Raw genomic sequence first — 24,216 nt, 5'->3', positions numbered from 1 at the left:
GAAAACCATTTATCGTTTTCCTTCCACTTCACAATTATGTGCCACTTTGTGTTGGTCTATTACATAAAATCCCAATAAAATACATTTACGTTTTTGGTTGCAACATGACAAAATGTAGAAAAAGTCAAGGGGTATGAATACTTTTTCAAGGCACTGTAATTCCAGCTTTCTTTTAAAGTATAATTTGGTGTCGACCTCGGAGCAGTTTCGTAATGTGCTCTGGTGACGTTGACCAAAGTCAGCCCAGTTTCCTGGAGAAGAAAGACAGAGCGGCTGGCCTGCTGTCACCACACAGGAAGCTCTGTCAGGTCTTGGGTTTTTTTTGGTCAGGAAATGGTTACAGTCTGCCGAGTGAGAATAAATGGACCTTTCCTGAGTGTGAAAAGAAGAAGGAAGAGAGATTCTCTCCTGTGTCTGCCTGCAGAGGAAACAGGTGGGAGATGCTGAATATATACCAGCAGGACAAAGTTCTACTGCAGCTGGTGTGTCATTAACTGTTTGCCTGCTGCTGAGAGTAGTCATCATGGTCAGATCTGGAAGAGATGACTGTCCTCTTGCACAACATCATCCATTGTTTTTAATAGTAAAGGATCACGGGAAAACATGTAGAGTATAAGCGCTAATATTTCAGCAGCTTGATACTCCTGTGGAACAATCAAGACTTTGGCTGATAAAGCAGACCTGCAGAAACATTTAGCGAAAGCAATAAAACATTACCAAAAAATGGAAAAAAAAATACTCTTTTGCTAGAAGCACTTGCCACCTAAAGCTTGTGAGAATGCACTTTCACAGTGTTGGAATATCTTCTTGCACGATTTGGGGTCTCATGGTGAAACCCAGGGACATCACTTGTAGGAGGCAATCTAAGCTAAGGTGTAAGGACACATATTTTGTACAAATTTTTCTTCCAATTTTTTCTTTAATTGTTTTCACTTAGTGTTTTTACATGGGGGTTACAAGATAAGCAGGCCATGTATTTCCCAGGTTTGCTTTAAAGGCACACTGCTGTCAAAATTTAAACCTAAGCCTTATAATGCATACCGAGGTCAGAAACTACATACTCCATGCTTCTCTTTTTCATCCAGACATAGCTGTGGGGATCTGGGCCAACTGTCTGGTTAAAGTTGCCTCGTTAACTATCTCTAGATTTGGGATCACTCAATGGAGACAATTCACTAAAGATTATTGCATGCAATACTGAAAATGTCAATTCACTATTGCTATCATGTGGGATTTACCGCAAATAACAAAAAAGCTTGGCAAATACCACATAAAAAAACCCTTAAAGCGGAGTTCCACCCAAAAAGGGAAGTTTCGCTTTAAAGATTGGTCACCCGCTCCCCATTAAGGATTGGCATCTTTGGGGGGAGCGGGTACCCGAAATTGACAGGTAACGCTCCCACTTCCGCTGCGATCACCTAGGCGATCGTAAGAGAAGGTTGTCCTCCTACCCTCCCTCCCCGTTGTCTTGCGGGACACGTGACAGGTCCCAGAAGACAACGGGGCCATTCAGGAATTGCAGCGCTACTCACGCATGAGCAGTGGCCACCCGGCTGTGAAGCCGCAAGCTGTAACAGCCAGGTGTCCACACTGAAGATGCCGGCGCCTGGAATACAGGACGGCCAGTGAAACGGGCTGCAGCGGGGGCAACATGGGATCATTGGACAGGTAAGTGGCTGTTTTTTTAAAAGTCAGCAGCTACAGTTTTTGTAGCTGCTGACTTTTATTTTCTTACAGAGTGAGTGGAACTCCGCTTTAAAGCCAATTCACAGAAGGAAATAAATAATTTAAATGCATGTGGTAATCAAAGTGTTACTAAACCCACAAAATTGAAATCAGTCTGTATATGCACTAAAGCATGCTTGTCACTGTGGAACCTAAGAGGTTAATCCTCCTCATTGTGTAAAAAGGATGTTTGATCCAGTCTTCTCTGATCCTCCCCTTCTACTGCTGTTCCCAATCAATCTACTGATGGAACAGAGCCTTGGGGGCAAGCTGCGCATGCTCAGTTTGGCGTGTATTGCTAGAGTCTTTTTTTTTTCTTTTCTTGAGAAAGTGCATGTGATCAGCACAGGGCCAATCAGCGCTGTCCAGACAGAGGGTCAGGGGTAATGCAGCCTCATAGAACAATCAGGGGAGAGGGAAAACACCTCCTACAAGCTTTAACCAGTGCTCTGCTGGACACTGATAGAAGTCACAAGACTGCTTTAACTGCTGATGAGAAAATCTATTTAGCAGTTTATATTTACTAAAATAAATGTATTTCCCTGTTCTGTGTACTGTGGGAGACCAGATATAGTGAATGCAGGGTCCTGGGTTTAGTAACATTTTAAGTAGTGGTTGAAGCATGTGGTATGCACTGGTTGTTAGGGAACGGGTGGCCGCCAGCATCCTTAACAACCAGTAACTACAAAGCTACTGCGACCTTAACAACCGATGAGGCATCAGCTATCAGCGGGGTTCCCTCCTGACAACTGAATGTGAAAAAAATAATTGCCGGCAATGAAAAATTAAGGAAAAAAAACTGCGTGGTGCTCTCCCCGCAATCCATACCAAGCCCTTTGGATTTGGTATGGATTTTGAGGGAAACCCCCATGCAAAAAAAAAAAAGGCCTGCATATACAGACTGATTTTACTGTTGTGGGTTTAGTAACACTTTAATTGAATATGCAGAAGTTAGAAGCTGATTGGCTAGCATGCACAGCTGCACCAGATTCTGAGTGCTCCAGATTTAGTAAATTTCCCTCCATGTACATAGAAGATTTTAGAATTCCCAGGTCTAGCCTTCAAATTTCTGAGTTGTGGAATGTATTTTTAAGGTGACATTTTAGCTGTAAAAACTTTTAGGAGTGCTATGTCATGCTTCCCATGCTGGCCTTTTCCTGTTTGTTCTATTGTTCTGGCAAGGAACTTGTGCATCCAAGTATACATTCTGCATTGTGTGTCAAGATGAAGCATAGGTTAGTACAGCTTGGTGATATTTTGTGGCATCGTTTGTCAGAATATACATTAGCAGCATCATGTCCTCTATATTTATTAGTCATTTAGGAAGTAACTATTGTGTGTGGCTTTGTAAGTATAGTTCATTTTATTTTTAATATCATTTCTTTTTCTAAGCTCAATAGCTGATTATTTTAGTTGATTTGCAGATTTTCAGTTGTTGGTGCTCTGTGATTTGGTAGCCTGCTCTCACACTTTAGAATAGGAGGAACTTGGGAAAGAGGGTGAGGATGATATTTATTTATTGATTTCAGGCACTTATATTGCGCCATTAATTTACGCAGTGCTTTACATATATATTATACATTCACATCAGTCCCTAACCATCAAGGGGTATACAATTGAAGGTCCCTAACTTACATTCATACATACATATACTAGGGCCAATTTAAACAGGATCCAGTTAACATACCAGCATGTCTTTGGATTGTGAGAGGAAACCGGAATACCCCAAGGAAACCCATGCAGGCATAGGGAGGACATGCAAACTCCAGGCAGGTGGTGCTGTGGTTGGGATTTGAACCAATGACCCTAGTACTGCCAGGCGGAAATGCTAACCATTTAGCCACTGTGCTGCCCATGAAATTAATTAGAACTAATGGAAAAACTGGGGATGCTTCTTTCTATTGATAAGTGTGTGTGCGTATGTATATATATATTGCTCAAGAAAATTCAAGGAACTCTTTTTAATCAGAGTCTAGCATCAGGTCAGTTAAAAGTAGCAGAGGGGGTTGTTAATCAGTTTCAGCTGCTTTGGTGTTAATTAAATTAACAACAGGTGCACTAGATGGGCAACAATGAGATGACTCCCAAAACAGGAATGGTTTTACAGGTGGAGGCCACTGACATTTTTTTCCTACTTATCTTTTCTGACTGTTTTTCACTAGTTTGCATTTGGCTAGGGTCAATGTCACTACTGGTAGCATGAGGCAACACCTGGACTCTACAGAGGTTCATCAGCAGGACCGGCATCTGCTTCTTTGTGCAAGGAAGAACAGGATGAGTACTACCAGAGCCTCTACAAAATGACCTCCAGCAGGCCACTGGTGTGAATGTCTCTCACCCAACAATCAGAAACAGGCTTTTTGAGAGTGGCCTGAGAGCCCGACATCCTTTAGTGGGCCAATTGCTTACTAGCCGGTACCATAGAGCTTGATTGGCATTTGCCATTGATCACCAGAATTGACTGGTCCGCCACTGGCACCCTGTTCTTTTCACAGACGAGAGCAGGTTCACCCTGAGCACATGTGACAGACGTGAAAGAGTCTGAAGAAGCCATGGAGAACGTTATGCTGCCTGTAACATTGTTCAGCATGACCGTTTTGGTGGTGGGTCAGTGATGGTCTGAGGAGGCATATCCATGGAGGGACGCACAGACCTCTGCAGGCTAGACAATGGCACCCTGACTGCCATTAGGTATCGAGATGAAATCCTTGGACCCATTGTCAGACCCTACGCTGGTGCAGTGGGTCCTGGGTTCTTCCTGGTGCACGAAAATACCCAGCCCCATGTGGCAAGAGTATGCAGGCATTTTCTGGAGGATGAAGGAATTGATACCATTGAATGGCCCCCACGCTCGCCTGACCAAAATCCAATAGAACACCTCATGTTTTGGTCCATCTGACACTGCCAGATTGCACCTCAGACTGTCCAGGAACTCAGTGATGCCCTGGTCCAGACCTAGAAGGTAATACCCCAGGATATCATCTGTCGTCTCATTAGGAGCATGCCCCGATGTTGTCAAGCATGCATACAAGTACTTGGGGGCCTTACAAACTACTGAGTACCATTTTGAGTTGCTGCAATGAAATTTCAGCAAAATGGACTAGCCTGCTGCATCGTTTTTTCACTTTGATTTTCGGGGTATCTTTGAATTCAGTCTTCTGTAGGTGGATAATTTTCATTTCCATCAAACGATGGGGCATCCTTACGTTCCTAACACATTACCCAGTCCATAACAGTATACTGTAAATGTCCAGCATGATATTTTCCCCCATTGAGATCTGATGTGTTTTCAAAGTGTTCTTTTAGTTTTTTTGAGGTGTGTGTAATATTTATTTATTTTTAATTGTTTTGTTTATCTCAAAAAGTTGTACAAGATTAGAAATATACACGAGTCCGGCATATGTTGCTTTCGAAATAAAAGTTTGCACATAAAAGGAGAATCAGCATAAACAAGATTAAAAGGAAAAGTAGCACTGACCATCTCTGTTGAGCAGTTATTTTATGTGTGGATTCACACCACAGATCTCAAATTTTATTGAACTTAGGGGGATAGTTTCTCCTTCCGCATATAATAGAATGATCCTATTAATCAAGAACTTCCACACGCAAGGAGGACATGTATTCATCTATCTGATAACAATAGCTTTATGGGCCATAAATAATGATTCGTGTAGGAATATTATCCTGTAATGAGGCCAGCGCTCTTCATTCAATAAAACAAATGGGCATATTCCAGGCATGCAAGGGATATGGAATTGTAATGTGGTAGCTAGAAAATTGACTACTTGCTTCTAAAAGTCAGATATAACTGTGTAACTGCAAACAACGTGGACAAAATCACCCCTAGTATGGGTACAACTCAACATGTTACAAGTGGACATACATCCCATTTTATGCAATCCAATAGGAGATAGAGCGGTTTGGTGTATAATATAAAACTGAGTCAGTGTTATTTATTGCTAGTGACACTAGCATATCATCCCTTTCTTCTGTAGACACATTGGGCACAAGGAGCCACCATTTTCTTCTAACTGCAAGAGAAGACTTGATCAGTTTGGTGTGCAGCAAGTGGGAAAATAGAGTATAAACTAATCCTTTTGGACCTTTTACTTTTATAATGGCTATTAAAATAGTATTTGGATATAAGCATGTTTTTGGTTTTCAAACTGAACCTCTAGGCCATGGTGAAGTTGTAGGAATATGTAAAAGCAAATAAGAGGCAGCTCTTTTTTGCAGTTGTTGAAAAGAGTGCATAATACTGTCATAGTACACTGATAGATACAGTGACAATACAATTTTATTTCCATAGTTCAGAATCAGATACAATACATAATTGATCAAGAATTTGATTACCTTGTAAAAACAAGTAATCAGGTAGACTGTGAAAGGATACCAATCATTTGATCCAATTCCATACAGATTGGGCCAGTTTTAAAGTATAATTAAAGGTAAAGATTTTTTCCCAGTTATAGATACAATGGAGTAGAATGAATATGTCAGGTTTTTTTTTTTTGCTCTGTGTGCCCCTGTTTAAAGCGAGTTCCAGTCACACTCTAAAAAATAATAAAAGTCAGCATCTACAAAAACAGCCACTCACCTGTATTTGAATTTGTCACATGCTGCACCACTTTTAGAATTCACATGAGACAGTTTTGCAAAATCTGTCTGCGCCATTTTTTCTCTCTGTATGCCAAAAGCTTCACTTTCATAAAATACAAGCATGCAGGATTTTATTGTGAACTTGGCACATTCAATGTGTCACAATATAATAATGGTGCATTCAATGCTCCACAATGGAAAAGTGCATTTTAGAACTACATAAATTTGGTGCTAATAGAGCCAAAAGTGTTGCAGATGCTTCATGAATTTAGCGTAATACATTCACAAGAGGGATGCCAGAAAAGTGGCGCATCGGCTTTATTGAATTCCCTCCTATAGGTCATCTTTAACTAGAAATTGAACCACTAGATTTATTTAATAATGGTAAAAAAAAGTGTAAACAGTTTGTGTAAATCCTAAAGGTCACAGGTGAGTTATCAGGCTTCAACCTTCTGCATTACTGGGGTATGAAAAAACTATACTTGGTGATGGTATTGGATGCTAATGCTGGCCATACTTTAGCAAATTTGGAAACTTTTATATCAGCTTTCAATTAAAAGAAAAAAAAAGAAACACAGTGAATTAAAAGGTCCATGGCAATCTGCCAGCCACAGCATCGATCATTTCCCAGTTTCGAATGACCAGACATTCAATACTGCATTGAAAATTGATTGAAACCACTGTAATGCCAGTCGAAAGGCATTTACAATTGATTTCCACCTAATCATTTGTTCACTGAAAACCAGGAAACATTTGAAACCCTGTACAGAAGATTGATGTGGACCGTTTGTTCCACACTGTTATTTTTCGACTAAAAATCACCACTTGCATGATGAGCACAGCATAGTGGCTGAGTGGTTGGTAGTTTTGGATTTCACTACTCAGGTCCTGGGTTCATCTGCTCTGCATGACATTTGCTGTGGTTCCCAGGTTTCCTCCTGGTGCTCAAAGCCTTATTAGTAAGTCTGCTATTAGAATGCTGGTTAGCAGGTTCCCTTGCTTTGTGCAGAATAGCTATGCTTGCCTCTCTCCTACAAATGGGACAAGTACAAAATGTAGCAGCAAAGATCTCTATATATAGCGTGTGGGCCTGCAGCTCCGTGCTGCTTCCCAATGTGAGGAAATTGATAGATGGGAACTGACGGAGCCTGCTGCAATGCAATTTTATTCTCATCACATCAACCTCATCTTTCCCCCCAGGGGTTTATTATTCCGTATACCCACCTGGAGCCACATTACCATTAATCTCTAAGTGCCTGTCTAGCTCAGGTTATGATTAAAAAAAAATCCTTTTCTTTCTTGTCCACTGAGGGACACACGAAGTCTTTCACTTCTGGGTTGTACTGCTACTTACAGGAGGATTACACAATGGCAAACAAAACTGTAGGCCAGCCCAGGATAACCCCTTCTACTACCAGCATGCCTCAGTTTTTAGCTATTGTGTGTTCTGGCTGTTTTTTCTTGAGCTCTGCTATGTGAAAAGACAAACCTATTTTTGCTAGCACCTTTTTTCTTGCTCTTCAAGATCTTTCCAGTTCTTCTCTACATTGCTGCTATTGCTGATATCTGCACCTGGATAGCTGGATTGCGCTATGTGGTGCAGTCATTTGCAAGCTAACTTTTGGAGTGCCATGCCCAGACACCGTTTGACTGAACATAGTGGAGATGGAGAGCCTGGAATTGACCTTAATTTATCTTAGGGTGCTTTCTAGAGTATATTCTAGTAATAAGTTGGCTTCAGAGGACTTACCAATTCCAGAGCCGTTGCCATTGTCTTAGTGCTTACCCTGTTTCTGAAAACTCACTTTATGAGTAGTCCAGTCAGGCTGAGCATAGGGAGTAACCTCAAGTACATGAGCTGCTGGTTGCCTTTTAAAAGTCTCCATTTTCCAGAAGGGGTTAACGGTCAATAGCAATCATTTGTGAACACTTATTTCTGCATGCCACTCAACTCTAGTCTGGAACACAGTGCTACAAACTCACACGGGACCCTTTTTGTAATGGTGCTCAAAACACAATGCATATGGATTGCATCTGTATGAATCACCTCAATAGGAACACATAGTATCTAGCCTATCATGGGAGTCTCTGCATTTAAAAATGCATCCAGAATCACATATGTGTGAACCAGGGTGGCTCTATTCACACCTGGGCATTTTGGGATCATGGCAAAATTGCTGTGATCTCAAAGTTCAGGTACCATTATTTTCAGTGGCATCTAAAACGTGGTGTTGTTTTGCCATGATTGACACCTGGCAAATCACATCACGTGAAGCTTGTCACCCAAAAGTTACCATGCCTTGGGCCTTGACAACCCACGCTATGCAAAACCTGGCTCCTAACTTTTTGTAGGCTCCTGGATTCAGAGCAAATTTGTCGAGCCCTTATTTAATCAGAAGGTGACATTTTGTGTTCCTCAATGGACTCCAAGAAAAAGATTTTACAGTGAGTACAAAAATCCTTTTATCTGTGTATATTACAATGCAGATTCTGAGTGCTATTGAGTCTGTACTAGTCTACCTGCCTCCATTGGAGTTTGCCTATTTGCCAGTTTGTACATGTGTTTTGCAAGCATCCCCCATAGAAATGATTGGTATCTATCATGAGAGCAGCTCTTGTGCTTTGCTGAGCACTGAATACAACTTAGACACTACTTGAGTATTCTGGATGTGTTCAGGGTTCAAATATATAGAAAATCATTTATCAGTTAGCAATCTTGTCTTGTAGCGTAGGAGTCTGCTATTCCTGTGTTTATGTGAGTTTCCCCAAGTTCTTAGGTTTCATTTCATAATCCAAAAGCATGCTGGCATGCCCTCACTGGTCACCAGGACAGGAAGTCACCCCTTGACTTTGGTAGTGAAATCCACACTAGAGATTCTGGAGTTAGCAGAGCCTCATAACTGCAACTGACTCTTGCACCCTTCCTTGCCCTACATTGGGAAAACATCCCAATGTTGGCAGGCATACCCACATTTCCACAAAAGGCTGTTAAAGTGCACAGAAGTTAGAGCAGGGAGTTCTTGGTGTTGGGGTCCCAAAATGATAAAATAATCCAAACCCTACCAATAAAAGAATGAACTGGTTCTTTAAAAATCCATCCATTTTTTGACCAGCGGCATTTAGAATGTTTACTCTTGAAAATTCAAACTATGAATTGTGGCTTTTAAGCAAAAATGTATGCAGTTGTGGGTGTTTGCAGCTGATTATATGTTGGAAATATTCAGTTTTTTTTCTTTTAGTTGTAATCCATTTTTGGTGCCTTAAACTCCTGTGCTCTAATCCCACGCTCTTCCCCTGTCCCTTCCGCTCCCTGCTCACTGTCTGGCAGCTTCTCATTAAGGTATGACAGAGGTCTGGAGTTTTCTTTTCATTGCAGGTCATGCTTGGCTGGTTCCAGAAAGAAAGGCCTGTAAGCCAGGCAGAGTCTCCTACAAAGCCAGGAGGGCATTGAAATGAGCTGAAGTGCATTTAAAGCGGAGTTCCACTCACACTGTAAAAAAATAAAAGTCAGCAGCTACAAAAATTGTAGCTTCTGACTATTAAAAAACACCCACTCACCTGTCCCATGATCCCGCAGTGTCCTCCCCGCAGCCCATTTCATTGGCCGTCCTGTGTTCCAGGCGCTGGCATCTTCAGTGTGGGCACCCGTCTGTGACAGCTTTCGGCTTCACAGCCGGGTGCCCACTGCACATGCGCGAGTAGTGCTGCGCTTCCTGAATGATCCTGTAGTCTTCTGGGACCTGTTACGTGTCCCAGAAGGCTACGGGGAGGGAGGGTAGGAGGACAACTTCCGCTTCCAATTGCCTAGGCGATGGCAGCGGAAGTGGGAACGGGTACCTGTCAATTTTGGGTTGCCAATCCTTAATGGGGAGCGGGGGCCCAGTCTTTACAGCGGAATGTCCCTTTTTGGGTGGAACGCCTCTTTAACATTGCTTTGTAGTATTGCTGCAGGTGGACAATTTGGCTCTCTTGGAGAATCACCCAGACAGATTCCTCTTACCTGGGAAAGAACAGCACCACTTTAACGCTGCCAAGAGGACCATATTAAGTATTAAAAATACATTTAAAGGGTTTGTTCACCTTTACCAAAAAACTGCCTATAAGGGGCACCTGCAGATAAAAACAAACTGCAGCTTTGACCAAAATGCAATAATGCCCTTCCTGCAGATATAGGCCATTTACATAAGTCATGACATGCCTAGTTATTTCTGTTCACCTTGACTGTCACAGGAGTGAGCTCTCAAATGCTGAGCTCAGAGCTATTGCATCAGGGGAGAATATGAGGGGGTGTGAACCAGAGAAAGAGCTTGGTGCTGTGATGGTGGAGGTGAACAGTAATAGCTAAGCATCTCTTAGCAACAACGTAGGAGTTTTCCAGTCAGGCTTCATGATGTACGTAAAAGGCCTACACATATAACAAGGGCATTATTCAACTTTAGTCAGAGCTGCACAGTTTGTTTTATCTACAGACATCCTTTATCTGCATAGGCAGCCGTTTGCTAAAGGTGAACTATGCCTTTATAAACCTGAATAATGCACTATATGATTGTATTATAAAACTCCACTCTGTAGTTTATATGTAGAAGGATTCTCTGACAAAGGTTTTACGATAGAACCCCACCAGAGTGACCTGAAGATCTTTGATTTACTACTTTGAACATTTCCTTTGCTAACTTTTGGAGAATGTGCAGGTTAGAAAAACAAAATGTAAACAAACATATGAACTATTGCTTTGCACAACTTTGCATGGAGATTGTATGCTTTCTGCTTGTTCCCAGTGTTTATGCTTTTAGAACCCCAAAAAACCAAGCTGCCTACCCATATTGGTCCTAGAGCATGTATGAGTTTGGAAGGGACATTAGGCTGTAAGCTGTTTATGGACAAGGTCTGGTGGGAATGTTTATGTGTACTGTGCAATGTGTCAATCATTCTGTAAAAACTGCCAATGCTGACCAGCGATAACTGTGCTAATCTCATACAGTCCACTCAATTTAGCTTCAATAGCAATCCCAGGCAACAAGTCAAAGCATTCAATGAGGTGCTAATGCTATTGAGTAAACAAAGTTGTCATGCTTAAGTTAGAAAAGTCCTACAATTTACCCAAATCTGAGTTCTGAATAATCCCATGCAGAATAAGTACACAGACCTTCATACAGGATCTGTGTGAGGGAAGTAGGAGTCTACGGTCTATGGTTTTTTTTTGAGTATCTTCCTTTTTCCAACTTAATCAAATACAACTTAATCAAATAAATGTCTTAGTACTTTTGTTTGTATTCAGCAAAGAGGATGCTCCTGCTTCACCAACAGGTGTGTTCCAGGATCACCAGATTACAGACAAAGGGGAGTGTGGTAGATTGGTGTAATAAAGCAGTGCCTGGAGGAACAACTGAACTCCTCCACAGGTAGACTCTGTTCCCAGTATGGTTCTTATTTTAAGTTGGCTGTAGTATATCTTTAATCTACATTTTAGTATTAATTTACCGCAAGGCCGTGCAGGCAGATTGTGAAGGACATTCACAGTGTCCTGTTTAAAACTGCAGCCTTTCTTCACTCTGTGCCTTGCAACTTCTCTCCCTGAGATCTATGTACAGTCATGGCCGAAATTGTTGGCACCCTTGATATTTTTCCTGAAAATCAAGTATTTCACACAAAAAAGGTATTGCATTAACACATGTTTTGCTATACACATGTTTATTCCCTTTGTATGTATTGGAACAAATATAAAACAGAGGCAGAAAAGCAAATATGACATAATGTCACACAAAACCCCAAAAATGGGCTGGACAAAAGTATTGGCACCCTTAACTTAATATTTGGTTGCACACCCTTTGGAAAACATAACTGAAATCAGTCGCTTCCTATAACCATCAATAAGCTTCTGACACCTCTCACCCGGAATTTTGGACCACTCTTCCTTTGCAAACAGCTCCAGGTCTCTCTTATTGGAAGGACACCTTTTCCCAACAGCAATTTTAAGATCTCTCCACAGGTGTTCAATGGGATTTAGATCTGGGCTCATTGCTGGCCACTTCAGAACTCTCCAGCGCTTCTTTGCCATCCATTTCTGAGTGCTTTTTGACGTATGTTTGGGGTCATTGTCCTGCTGGAAGACCCAGGATCTTGGACGCAAACCCAGCTTTCTGACACTGGGCCCTACAGTGCGACCCAAAATCCTTTGGTAATCCTCAGATTTCATGATGCCTTGCACACAGTCAAGGCACCCAGTGCCAGAGGCAGCAAAACAACCCCAAAACATCATTGAACCTCCACCATATTTTACCGTAGGTACTGTGTTTTGTTCTTTGTAGGCCTCATTCCGTTTTCGGTAAACAGTAGAATGATGTGCTTTACCGAAAAGCTCTATCTTGGTCTCATCTGTCCACAAGACGTTTTCCCAGAAGGCTTTTGGCTTACTCAAGTACATTTTGGCAAACTGTAGTCTTGCTTTTTTATGTCTCTGTGTCAGCAGTGGGGTCCTCCTGGGTCTCCTGCCATAGCGTTTCATTTCATTTAAATGTCGACGGATAGTTCGCGCTGACACTGATGCTCCCTGAGCCTGCAGGACAGCTTGAATGTCTTTGGAACATGTTTGGGGCTGCTTATCCACCATCCGGACTATTCTGCGTTGCAATCTTTCATCAATTTTCCTCATCCGTCCACGACCAGGGAGATTAGCTACAGTGCCATGGGTTGCAAACTTCTTGATAATGTTGCGCACTGTGGACAAAGGCAAATCTAGTTCTCTGGAGATGGACTTGTAACCTTGAGATTGTTGATATTTTGCCACAATTTTGGTTCTCAGGTCCTCAGACAGTTCTCGTCTCCTCTTTCTGTTGTCCATGCTTAGTGTGGCACAGACAGACACACAATGCAAAGGTTAAGTGAACGTCTCTCCTTTTTATCTGCTTTCAGGTGTGATTTCTATATTGCCCACACCTGTTACTTGCCCCAGGTGAGTTTACAGGAGCATCACATGCTTGTAACATTCTTATTTATCCGCAGTTGTGAAAGGGTGCCAATACTTTTGTCCAGCCCATTTTTGGAGGTTTGTGTGACATTATGTCGAATTTGCTTTCTTTCCTCCCTTTTTTTGTTTTGTCCCAATACACACAAAGGGAATAAACATGTGTATAGCAAAACATGTGTTAATGCAATACGTTTCGTGAGAAATACATGATTTCCTGGAGAAATATCAAGGGTGCCAACAATTTCGGCCATGACTGTATGTCTGCTGCTAACTGCTCCTATTGACTTCAGTGAGCATTGTGTGGGTCAAACTTATAGTATTTATGAGTGATTAGAGGAGTGTATAACTGGACCACAGAGAGAACATTGGAAGCTTGGCACCAGATTTTCCAAGCAGCCAAATTCTTCTGCCCTCCCCATGTTGTAGGAGGTTAGGTACTCTATTTTGTTATTGATATTTGTGTATTTATTTATGTAGTGTTGCTGATGCACCTTAAAGTGTATGTTACCCCAACATTCATATTCCTGACATGTGCCTCTTGTACCATGTATCCCATTCTGTATTACTTTCTTTGTGTGAAAATACCTGGTTATCCTTCCAGTCCCCCTGCTTTCATATTTCAAACTGACCATGCTAGACATGAGAGCACATCCAGTCCAGCAAGGCCGGTTTTCTGGCTATGCTGGCGTCACAGCCTGCTTGTCTTCCATTGGCCATGGCCTGTGCTGACACGCCTCCACCCCCCGCACAGCTAATCACTGGGAAGATCAATGTACTGCTGTCCCACTGCCTCTTGCTCACACGCCCCCTTCAGTCTTCACCCCCATCTCTCTCAGCCCCTTATGCAGCTGAGAATATCACTCCTATATTTTTTTTTTATGTGTTTGAATGTATGTGTATATATATATGTTTTGGTTTGCACTTCTATTTTAAACTGAATGGGTTGTTTTAACAGGTAAGGGTTCACATATAGTTTACTATATACACTGAATATTGAAAGTATTGAGAAGAATTGAGAGCTGTATGTTTTTATGGTAACATAGCTCTGTGTAACATGTCACTTGCATGTTACTTGTCTACACGTAGATATCTCTAATTCAGTACCTGAAACATTTCTAGAATGTCTTCTACCCCAGCAAGGAGTTAATCTTTAGGCTAACCTATTGACTGGCTTTGGCACTTAGATCACAATTTAGTTATCCTAGACAGGATCAATGCGAAACCCTTTAAAGTAAGACATGCCTGTGGATTTACAACAGTTTAGAAGCATCATGTAATTCCCGCCACTAACTTTTGTTTTATAGAAGGATCAAGATCATGTTCACATACAATGCTGCTATGTTTTCCTAAATATGAATGCTTGTTTATTAAAATTCATCATAAAGTGTAAGTACATTATTTATGTATAAATTCAGTAATCCTTACCATCCAATCAGAATTCATTTTCCTGAAGGCAGACCAGTGAAGGTGAATTCAAACTGGATGACATGAGTTATTGTGGATTATGCTGAACAGCCTATTCACACCATTATTATTTTAATTTTTATGCATTCTACATAAGCTAGAAAAACTATCTTGGAGATTGTAGCCAACATGTTTAGTTAACATGAGGAAAATATCATGTTGTTCTATGCAGTTCTTTTTCATGCAAAGAGTTTCAACCATCTGGCACTTCCAAAAAATGCTGTAAGAGGTAGATTTGGGCTTTGCATGATGTTGAACGATTCCAGCACTTACTACATCAGCGTAAAAAGGTGGGGCAGCCAATGCTGTAGACATAGTTATGATTTTGTTATCTTCTATTTTTTTTTTCTTTTGAAGATTGGTAGCAATAGAAGACATATACATGTCCATGCTTTCATTGAGAAGTGTTACATTGGGTTGGTCATGGTAGATTGGCAAGTCCTTCAGGTGGATGGTGTTAGATCAGCCTTTCTCAAGCAGGGTGCCCAGGCACCCTGGGGTGCCTTGAGGTTTCTTCAGAGGTGCCTTGGCAAAATGTCTAAAAATTGCCCAAAACGTTTATACAAGCCAGCGGGTGGAACAAGCCTTCCTTTTAGTTACACAAAGTTACAGGTTTTCATTCTGTACCATTAGGACCTTCTAGCCGCCGGCATCCTGACAACCAATGACATCATCAGTTGATAAAGAGGATGTCAGCTGCCTGCACAGCATCCTAGTTTGACCCTCCCCTGCCCCTGTCAGTCAGTGCTGGGGTCACATTAGCTCAGTGATGGAGAAAAACTGGGGGAGAAGAGAAACAATGGAATACTAGTCAGTACCAGTGTGAAAAAGTGTATTTGCTTTGGAAGAATAAATCACCTCTAATGTTGGGTGTCCTACATGTGTGGATGTTGCTGTGCTATATAAAACTATTAGAATAGTTTTTCACATTTTAGAATGGGGCGCCTCGGGACTGTCCATAATTTTAAAGGATGCCTTGACTGAAAAAAGGTTGAGAAACACTGTATTAGATGAGTAGGGAGCTATTTTTTTTTAGCTTTCTTTATCAGTGCTACCTCTGTAAACAATGATTTATTGTCCCTCTGTAAAACATCCTGGTATATAAATATTTTATTTAGTAGTTAATTTGATGCAAAACTTTTTAATGCTATGACTGAACAGGAGAATGCTACAAGATTGGATGCTCATAGATGTTTACAATGTTTTTTTATGCTGTACCATCAAAATGTGCAATTTACTGGAAACACATGAACTTAGTCTCTTGGAATGGTGACCATATACCTCGGGCTATATACTGTAGGTAGGTGTGACTGGCAGGTGTCCACAAACATTTGGCCATATATTTTTTATAATGATTGTTGCTATTTTTAAAGCATATCTATGGCCAAAATGTGAAATCATTTATTCATTTCCAAATTGTATTTCAGTTATTTCTAGTATACTGCTATTTATCTGAACGATCTTGAAGTCTGTAAACTTAGTTTGTCAAGTTCCCCCACATTTACTTCCTTTGAATTTTGTGATATGTATTCAGCATGTCCTAAGAGTAGGCATCGCTGTCTCACATTTCACAGAGCCTGCCTTCTGAACAACAGAGGTGATTAGAGGGGTTCCAGGAGGTGGAGTCAGTACAGAAATCACAGCTTGCAGGCAGCAAGGTACCATGGGATATGTAGTCCTTAGAAATGGAAAGTAAACAGGGGAGGGGAAGCTTCAAAGCATGCAGGGAATCTAGGAAGTTGCAGAAATAGATGTTCTGTGGACAGATAGCACTCACAACATGAAAGTAAACTTATATGCTCCAAGGAGCAGGGCCCTCCTATCCCTCTTGTATTGAACTGTATTGTTGCTGTATTGTCTCCCATTATATTGAAAAGCGCTGAGCAAACTCTTGGTGCTATATAAATCCTGTATAATAATAATAATATTAGATTGTCAAACTGATGTTTATATTGTTACTACAATGCTGATGTAAAATGAAAGTGTATGCTGTGAATCCTTTACATTTAGATGTTGTGATTTGGCTGTTCTAATACCTCCTACTTCAGACTTGCCTGCTCCATTGTAGTTGGATTATCTGAAGTACCTTGCTGCTAGCATTCTGACATTTTTCCTGTCTAAATGTTCATGTGTCCCTATGTTTGGGGGGGGGGCAGTAATAAGTATGTCAGTCTTATGAAATGCAATAGCAGGGCAAGAGAATATACTGATGCCTGGCCCTGTGTATACAAGCCTTCTGTGGGTCTGGGAAAGAGCTGTGGGGGCAGATTTCCATAGAGCTTGCTGTCTCAGCCAGTGTTATTCTGGGCTCAGTGAGTTATGTGTTTTGGGCTGTGTGAATTGATTGCTCTGTTTATTTATCAACAGGATACGGGCGCACTGGGACTTAAACATCTCCTTTCAAGACACCTCTTGCAGGTATCAGGCTTTTTTTCTTCTTTCTGTGTATGCTCATTCACATCTTGTCAGCCATGTCATTTTTTTTTTTTGGTGCTCAAACATCACTCAATCATTAATTTCCATGAGGTTGTTGGAGGGACAAACTGGCTTCTTTATTGTCACAATGAACTGGTTGACCTGTTGACCTCACCATGGATGATGTCATAAATACGTTTACTGTACAGCAGGAATAAGAGATCCTTATCTCTTTCACCTGGGATATTGTCCATGTCCTGAGCTTTGCCTGATGTGGTTTTAGACATAGGAGCAAAATACCTGAATAGTGAGAGCAGGAATCTTCAGGTAAAGCATGGTGAATATTTTCCAAATATGTTACCATCAACCAACTGACTATCATGACATTTATGGAAGATATAAAAACATCAATAAAGGCAGTTATATATTCAGAATAATTACATTTATTTGTAAATCCAACACTGGTAATTACCTAAATTTGACTTGATTGTAACCTCTTATAATTCCCTATGTAGTGGACTTGAAGATTGTTGAGCTGCACTAACTATTCTACATGCAGATATACTGACAGAAGGAGAGAGCATTCTGCTGAGGTCATCGCTCTACTGCTGCTCCTTTGCTGCCCAATCTCAGGCTGTTTTGCTCAACTTCAGTAGAAAAAAGTCAGGTCCCTATTCTGACTGTGCTGTCTGTAATGCCTGGTACACACTATCAGTGTTTTTTCGTTCAACCTAGCGGGCTGAACAGAAAAAAAAAACCACAGAAGGAGGAGCTCTCTCTATTAACTTTCTGATGTTAGTACATCGATCTCCTCGCTGAGCAATTGTGTTCTGACAGGAAGACTGATACCCCCCACCCCTGCCAAAACACACTGGTCAGCCCTCGCAGCTGTTGGCTACCAGCATTGATCAGATGCTGATTGGATGTTGGTTTTCCAGCATGCCCTTTCAACAGAAGTTTGGCCAGATTCTGTTGGACAGGCTGGTGTACACACAGGCTTAATGTCTGCCGTTTTTTGTTGAATCAGCCCATATTCGGACTGTGTGTACTGACTTTTAATATAAGGACACTTGCATGTCTAGGTGTCCGGCGATGTTCGCACCCAAGCCGATTTCCTTAATCCTTTTTTGGTGCAGGCACGAAGGGAAACCATCAGTAAAGCCTTCTGGCTTCACAGCCAGTTTCCTACAGTGCATACGTGAATGGCGCTTTGCTTTGTGATTGGTCCCACAGTCTTCTGGGACCTGTGATGTGTCCCAGAAGACTGCAGGGGTAAGGAGGAAGGGCTGGAGATTGCTGTGGCGAACTCAGCCGGAGGTGGGAGCAGGTACCTGCCAAATTCAGGTACCCGCTCCCTTCCCCCCCAAAAAAGTGCCAAATGTGGCAGTGGAGGGAGGATGCCAACAGGCGGAGTTTCCCCTTTTGGGTGGAGTTCCGCTTACCTAAATCTCAAGACAATACAGACAAAAATACAAAGCCTTTGGCAGCAAAAACAGATCCTGTTTACACACTTTAAAAATGGATATATTTTTATTCACTATATAATTAACACATTGCAACACCAACCCGTTTGACAGATGAAGTTTGACTGCAATTCCCAGTCACACTAAATGTACAAAGTGAAGCCAATTAAAGTAGTAGGGAGAGTTGTCAATCATAACAACAGCTTTACTTCTAGATGATCCTGGTAGGAGGGCCCTGCATACTGCAGGGATTCCTCATACTGGGAGGCATCCTTCCACTTGCTGATCACTTCCAAAGGTCACTAAAGCACAAACTGAGGTGGGGGGTGCTTTCATGCTATTGCTTTTCTCTGTTCGTTTTAACTTCAAATTGTTCAGATTCGACATGTATTTTAAAATGCAATGTAGAATGTAGCAGTCACATTTACAGCCACCTTTCATATTATTTTTTGTGTTGACATACAGTATAAGTGAGGCCACCATGTTGACTGTCAAGCATGAAAGGTCCTTGCGAAAACAAAAGTTTGAGAACCATTTAAGGGGTTCCATATGAGACTCTGTAATGGAGCCAACAGAGCTTCAAGCTCTAGTGGGGAGATATCGCTGTTGGAGTCACTTTGAGGAAGAAGCAGCCAGTGGTTTATTTATCTCCGCAGCAGTCATCATGGCTGATTTATCAGTTTCTGATTGAAAACCCCTTTAAGTTTCTACCAGAACACTATATGAATTGACCTGGGACATGATACATAGAAGGTAATTGTGCCCAATTGAAACCAAGACAGGGAGCACAGCGGAGCATAAAGTAAATACATCTGCATAAATTAAATCTTTAGGAATATTAGAGTATTTAGAACCTACAGGTGGTATAATGTTATTATTTTAACAGTTTGTATGTAGATTTGAAGCTATAAAGCAAATGCATTGTGGTTTTGGTCTGCAGCTACACTACATCTTTTGTAGTCTGGAGTAAATTCTTTGTGTAGGGAATACATTTTAAGTAAGCTGGTTTAGTTAGGCGGCATTCCTTGTTACAGAGCCAGCAGTCTTTGCTGCTGTGTGCAGAACTGATGGATTCTCAGGGTTACTTATCGCTGCCGTTCCAGAAGTCTGCATTATACGAGAGGCGCCTGACGCCGAGGCCAATTTCACACCATTCTAATCTGTCCACCTCTTGTGTGAATCAGCAGGGGCACAGCGGCCTTTTTATGTTTAAGAGGGCGTCTCGTGAATTACATTCTGAGAACTGAGAGCTTCAATATCTTAGCGACTTTGGCTTCTAATATTTCAAGCCAGGTCCTTAAAGGAACGCTCTCATCAGAAATGAACTTCTCCTTCATATATTAACTGAAGGATCATTATCTTCAAATGCATGCCTTTGCATTTCGCTCATACAATACAACCCGTACAGTCCATTTGTCCTATGCAGATTACCATAAATTATTTCATCATGCAATGCAAATATTCTAATAAAAATGTGCATGTTGTGTATTATGTGTTAAATTCAATAGAGGTGGAACTGTTTTCTTTCTGTTACATTTGGTTCTGTTGCTTCCTATATGCAAAAAGCTTGACATGACAGACATAGGGGGTTGCCACTGTTGAATTGTTCAAGTTGGCTGTCATTCTGGTCCTTCATGAGTTTACGAGCCAGTAACCTGAAACAAGCATGTGCACATCAGGAACCCCAACACTTCATTGATGCATGCTTTTTCTGATTTAGCAACTTCCTGAAAAAAACTCAATGATGACAGTCCCACAATGTGTGCAATCAATAACAGGTCAGCAATGGCAACTTTCATACTCTAAAAAGGTTACCTTTAAGAATTTAAATTGAAAGAATTCTGCAGCTGGATTAAATATAACTGTGTGCAGTGCAAGCAAGATTGAAGAGAAGGCACTCTAGGGGTCCTTGCACATAAACACAGTAATCTTGTTGAGGGCCCTGGGAACCCTGAGACCAAGTGTGCCAAGTTATTGCACAACCTCCAATCCAGAAGCTTTGCTTTGACAAGCCTCCACTTGCTTCCTGGACCTCCACATTTGTGTGTGAGGACACCCATTGCAACTTTGGGTCAGTAGTGGGTTAGGGTAGATGACAGCGAGTATGTCTTCCTCCTAACACTCAAAATGGTTTGATAACTATATAAAAAATACTAATATATCATCAATATGCAAATAATGTGCAGGCTTCAGTACTACTGAGGTGGTACTTCCTTAGTTACCTAGCTCAGCTTGGTACTTGTTTTCATACCTATGCATAACAGGGCTGTTTGCAGATTATTTATGATACAGAAATATGTGAGTGGCAGAATATGGCATTAAGTTAATTTGGCATTTAACTAACTTCCATTAATATATGTTCATTGAATAGGTAACATACAGTTAGGACCATATATATTTGGACACGGGCACAATTGTCATACTTTTGACTCTGTATGCCACCAGAATAAATTAAAACCAAACAATCCAAATGAATTTGAAGTGCAGACTTTCAGCTTTTATTCAAGGGGTTGAACATACATATCAAGTACAAATATTAGGAACTGCACCCATTTTTATACACAGTCCCTCCATTTTCAGGGGTTCAAATGTAATTGGACAAATGAATATAATCATAAATAAAATGTTCATTTTTAATATTTTATTGAGAATCCTTTACTGGCAATGACTGGCTGAAGTCTGGAACCCATGGATGTTACCAAAGACTGGGTTTCCTCCTTTCTGATGCTTTGCCAGGCTCTTACTGCTGTTGTCTTCAGTTGTTCTTTGTGGGTCTTTATTCCTTTAGTTTTGCCTTCAGCAACTGAAATGCTTAATTGAGTTGAGATCAGGTGATTGACTCGTCCATTGCAAAATATTCCACTACTTTTCCTTCAAAAGCTCCTAGGTTGCTTTTTGCAGTGTGTTTTGCATCATTGTCCATCTGTACTGTGAAGCGCTGTTCAATGAATTTTGCTGCACTTGGCTGAATCTGGGCTGATAGTATATCTCTAATCACTGCAGAATTCATCTGGCTGCTTCTGTCTTCTGTCACATCATCAATAAACACCAATGACCCAGTGCCACTGGAAGCCATGCATGCCCATGCCATCACACTGCCTCCACCATGTTTTACAGATGACATTGTGTGCTTTGGATCATGAGCTGTTCAAAGCCTTCTCCACACTTTTTTCTTCCCGTCATTCTGGTACAGATTCATCTTAGTTTCATCCGTCCAAAGAATGCTTTTCTAGAACTGGTCTGGCTTTTTTTTAGATCTTTTTTGGCAAAAGTCTAATCTGGCTTTTCTATTCTTAAGGCTTATGAATGGTTTGCACCTTGTGGTGAACCCTCTGTATTTGCTCTCGTGAAGTCTTCTCTTGATTGTAGACTTTGACCATGATAAGCCCACCTCCTGGAGAGTGTCCTTCACTTGTCTGGATGTTGTGAATGGGTTTATCATCCACCACTGTTGTCTTCCGTGGACATCCATGCCTTTTAATGTTGCTGAGCTCACCAGTTTGTTCTTCTTTCCTCAGAATGTACCAAACTGTGCCTAATGTTGCTGCTATCTCTCTGATGGATTTATTGTTGTTTTAGAAGCCTTAGAATGGCCTGTTTCACTTGCATGGACAGCTCTTTTGAATGCATGATGTAGGTTCACAACAATAGATTTCAAATGCAAATACCACACTTAGAATCAACTCCAGACCTTTTGCTTGCTTAATTGATGAAGAAATAATGAAGAAGTAGCCAACATCTGGTCGTGAAACCGCTTTTTATTCAATTGACCAATTACTTTTGGTCCCCTGAAAAAGAGGGTTGGCTACTCTTAAAAGTTGTAATTCCTAAACCCTTCCTCCAATTTGGATGTACATACCCTCAAATTAAACCTGAGAGTGTGCACTTTCAGCCCATATTCATTATATAACTATAGTTTGAATATGCTTTGGCAAATACCTGAAAAAAACTAAAATTTGCCTGTGTCCAAATATATATGGACCTAACTGTAGGTCTTTCAAAGCTAATCACAGCTAGCAATTTACATGCTGTCCTATTATTTATTCAGGCAATACAGGGAATAGGGATGATCTATACAAATCAGGGGAACACAACAGTGTAAGGAGATTGCTTCTTAATTGTACAGTTTTATATTATATATATATATTTACACAAATTTAGAAATGAGTTAGTCATTTCAAATACCAAAGCAAGTGTGGAGGAATAAAAACCAAATTCAGTTTGATCTTTAAGCTTTCTGATCTATATGCACATTCTACTCCATTAGTACATCACTCCCACAATATGGAAACTTTACTTGTAGGCTGCAGAGCTGAATAAATTAATAATATATAGCTTTTCCCCTAATTGCATCTATAAAGGGTTAAAAGATGCTTCTTGGCCTAGGTGCCCATCTTAAATCCTGACCCTAATCCCTCCCGTCTTATCCTCACGGGGGTCATTGTGCCCCAGCAAGCTGTGCGCTTACAAAAGGGGCTTACACAGCTTTTCCCTTGCCGTAGAGGACTAGTTTCAGCTCTGCTTGGCCCTCCCACAGCTGTCATATCCATAAAAGCGATCCCTTCAGCCTGTGCTGACTCAGAGTGCTGCGTCTTACCAGGTCTTTTTACGGGGGTGTCACCTTCTCTTATCACCCTGCACAGAGGTGATGGGTTGCTGGAGAACATTACAGCTCCCTGTATGCTTGTAATGCAGTGCTTGTGCCCTCTGCCTGCTAGCGACAGATGATTAATTCTGAACTCCCACCATGGGGCTTATTTACCACTTTGTGGCCGATGAAACGGAAAATGCTGGAAGCTGTGATAGCCAAACAAATAAGAAATTTATTAAAGAAATGTATTTAAGAAATGTTAGTGTCTTTTCATAAAACACTTATTTTCAAAAAGTTTTGTTAAATGCCTTTCTAATTAATTAACCTGATTATTAAAAGTAACTTGCAAAAAAATTGACAGGTCTTTCTGTGCCTCATAGCAAAATTCCACATTTGTTTACTATCTATGTAAAAGACAGATCATTTTATTTATACATAATTCACTAAGTTTTATAAGAAATGAATGGAAAAAAACATTGTTTCCTAGGGTTTACTAATTTTTATAAAGATGTTACAAAGTTGTGCTCCAGCTTATAGGGCTCATTCACATCCGCATATCACTGCACCGCAGTACGTCGCTACGTGCTGCCATGCATTATGTTTTAATAAAGTTAAGAAGGAAAAAAAGTAAAAATTGTAATGTGTTACAACGCATTGCACTGGCCTTGTACAACGTATACCAGCATGCGTTTTACAGAGCATAATGCGCCCCATCTGGTTTGAATATGCCCTTAATGTGTTTATAATACCAACGTTTATATCCCTGATCCATATTTTCAACAGGCCCGGGCAAATAGAAATGTACATATAGTTTATATGCATGTGCAATTCTGTGTTGAGATTGTTCAGTGTTAGATGACTAGGACATAACATCCAAAGGTCTTTAACCAGCTTAATTGCTGAAAAGGCCAAGATTGTTTTTCTGTTTTTGTTATTGTTAAATAGATTTGTACATTAGCCACTAGAGGGAGTAACTTGCAATTCTGCCTCTA

General features: G+C 40.9%; 1 protein-coding gene across 5 annotated transcripts in view; it reads left to right on the top strand.

Moving 5' to 3' along the window:
• Positions 1 to 24,216, top strand: part of LOC149431477 (sterile alpha motif domain-containing protein 11-like) — a 234,234-nt gene that overhangs the window by 97,025 nt on the left and 112,993 nt on the right. For all 5 annotated transcript variants that reach the window (XM_089665563.1, XM_089665562.1, XM_089665561.1 and 2 more), the window contains exon 4: positions 17,123 to 17,173. In XM_089665563.1, the coding sequence (XP_089521689.1) occupies positions 17,123 to 17,173 (51 nt within the window). The remainder of the gene's footprint in view (positions 1 to 17,122; positions 17,174 to 24,216) is intronic.

Source organism: Staurois parvus, unplaced genomic scaffold, assembly GCF_062004578.1.
Source record: "Staurois parvus isolate SC_StPar_1 unplaced genomic scaffold, SC_StPar_1.0 ptg002241l, whole genome shotgun sequence".
NCBI lineage: Eukaryota > Metazoa > Chordata > Amphibia > Anura > Ranidae > Staurois > Staurois parvus.
The sequence above is the reverse complement of the archived record's forward strand: the minus strand, read 5'-3'. Positions and strand labels throughout refer to the sequence as shown.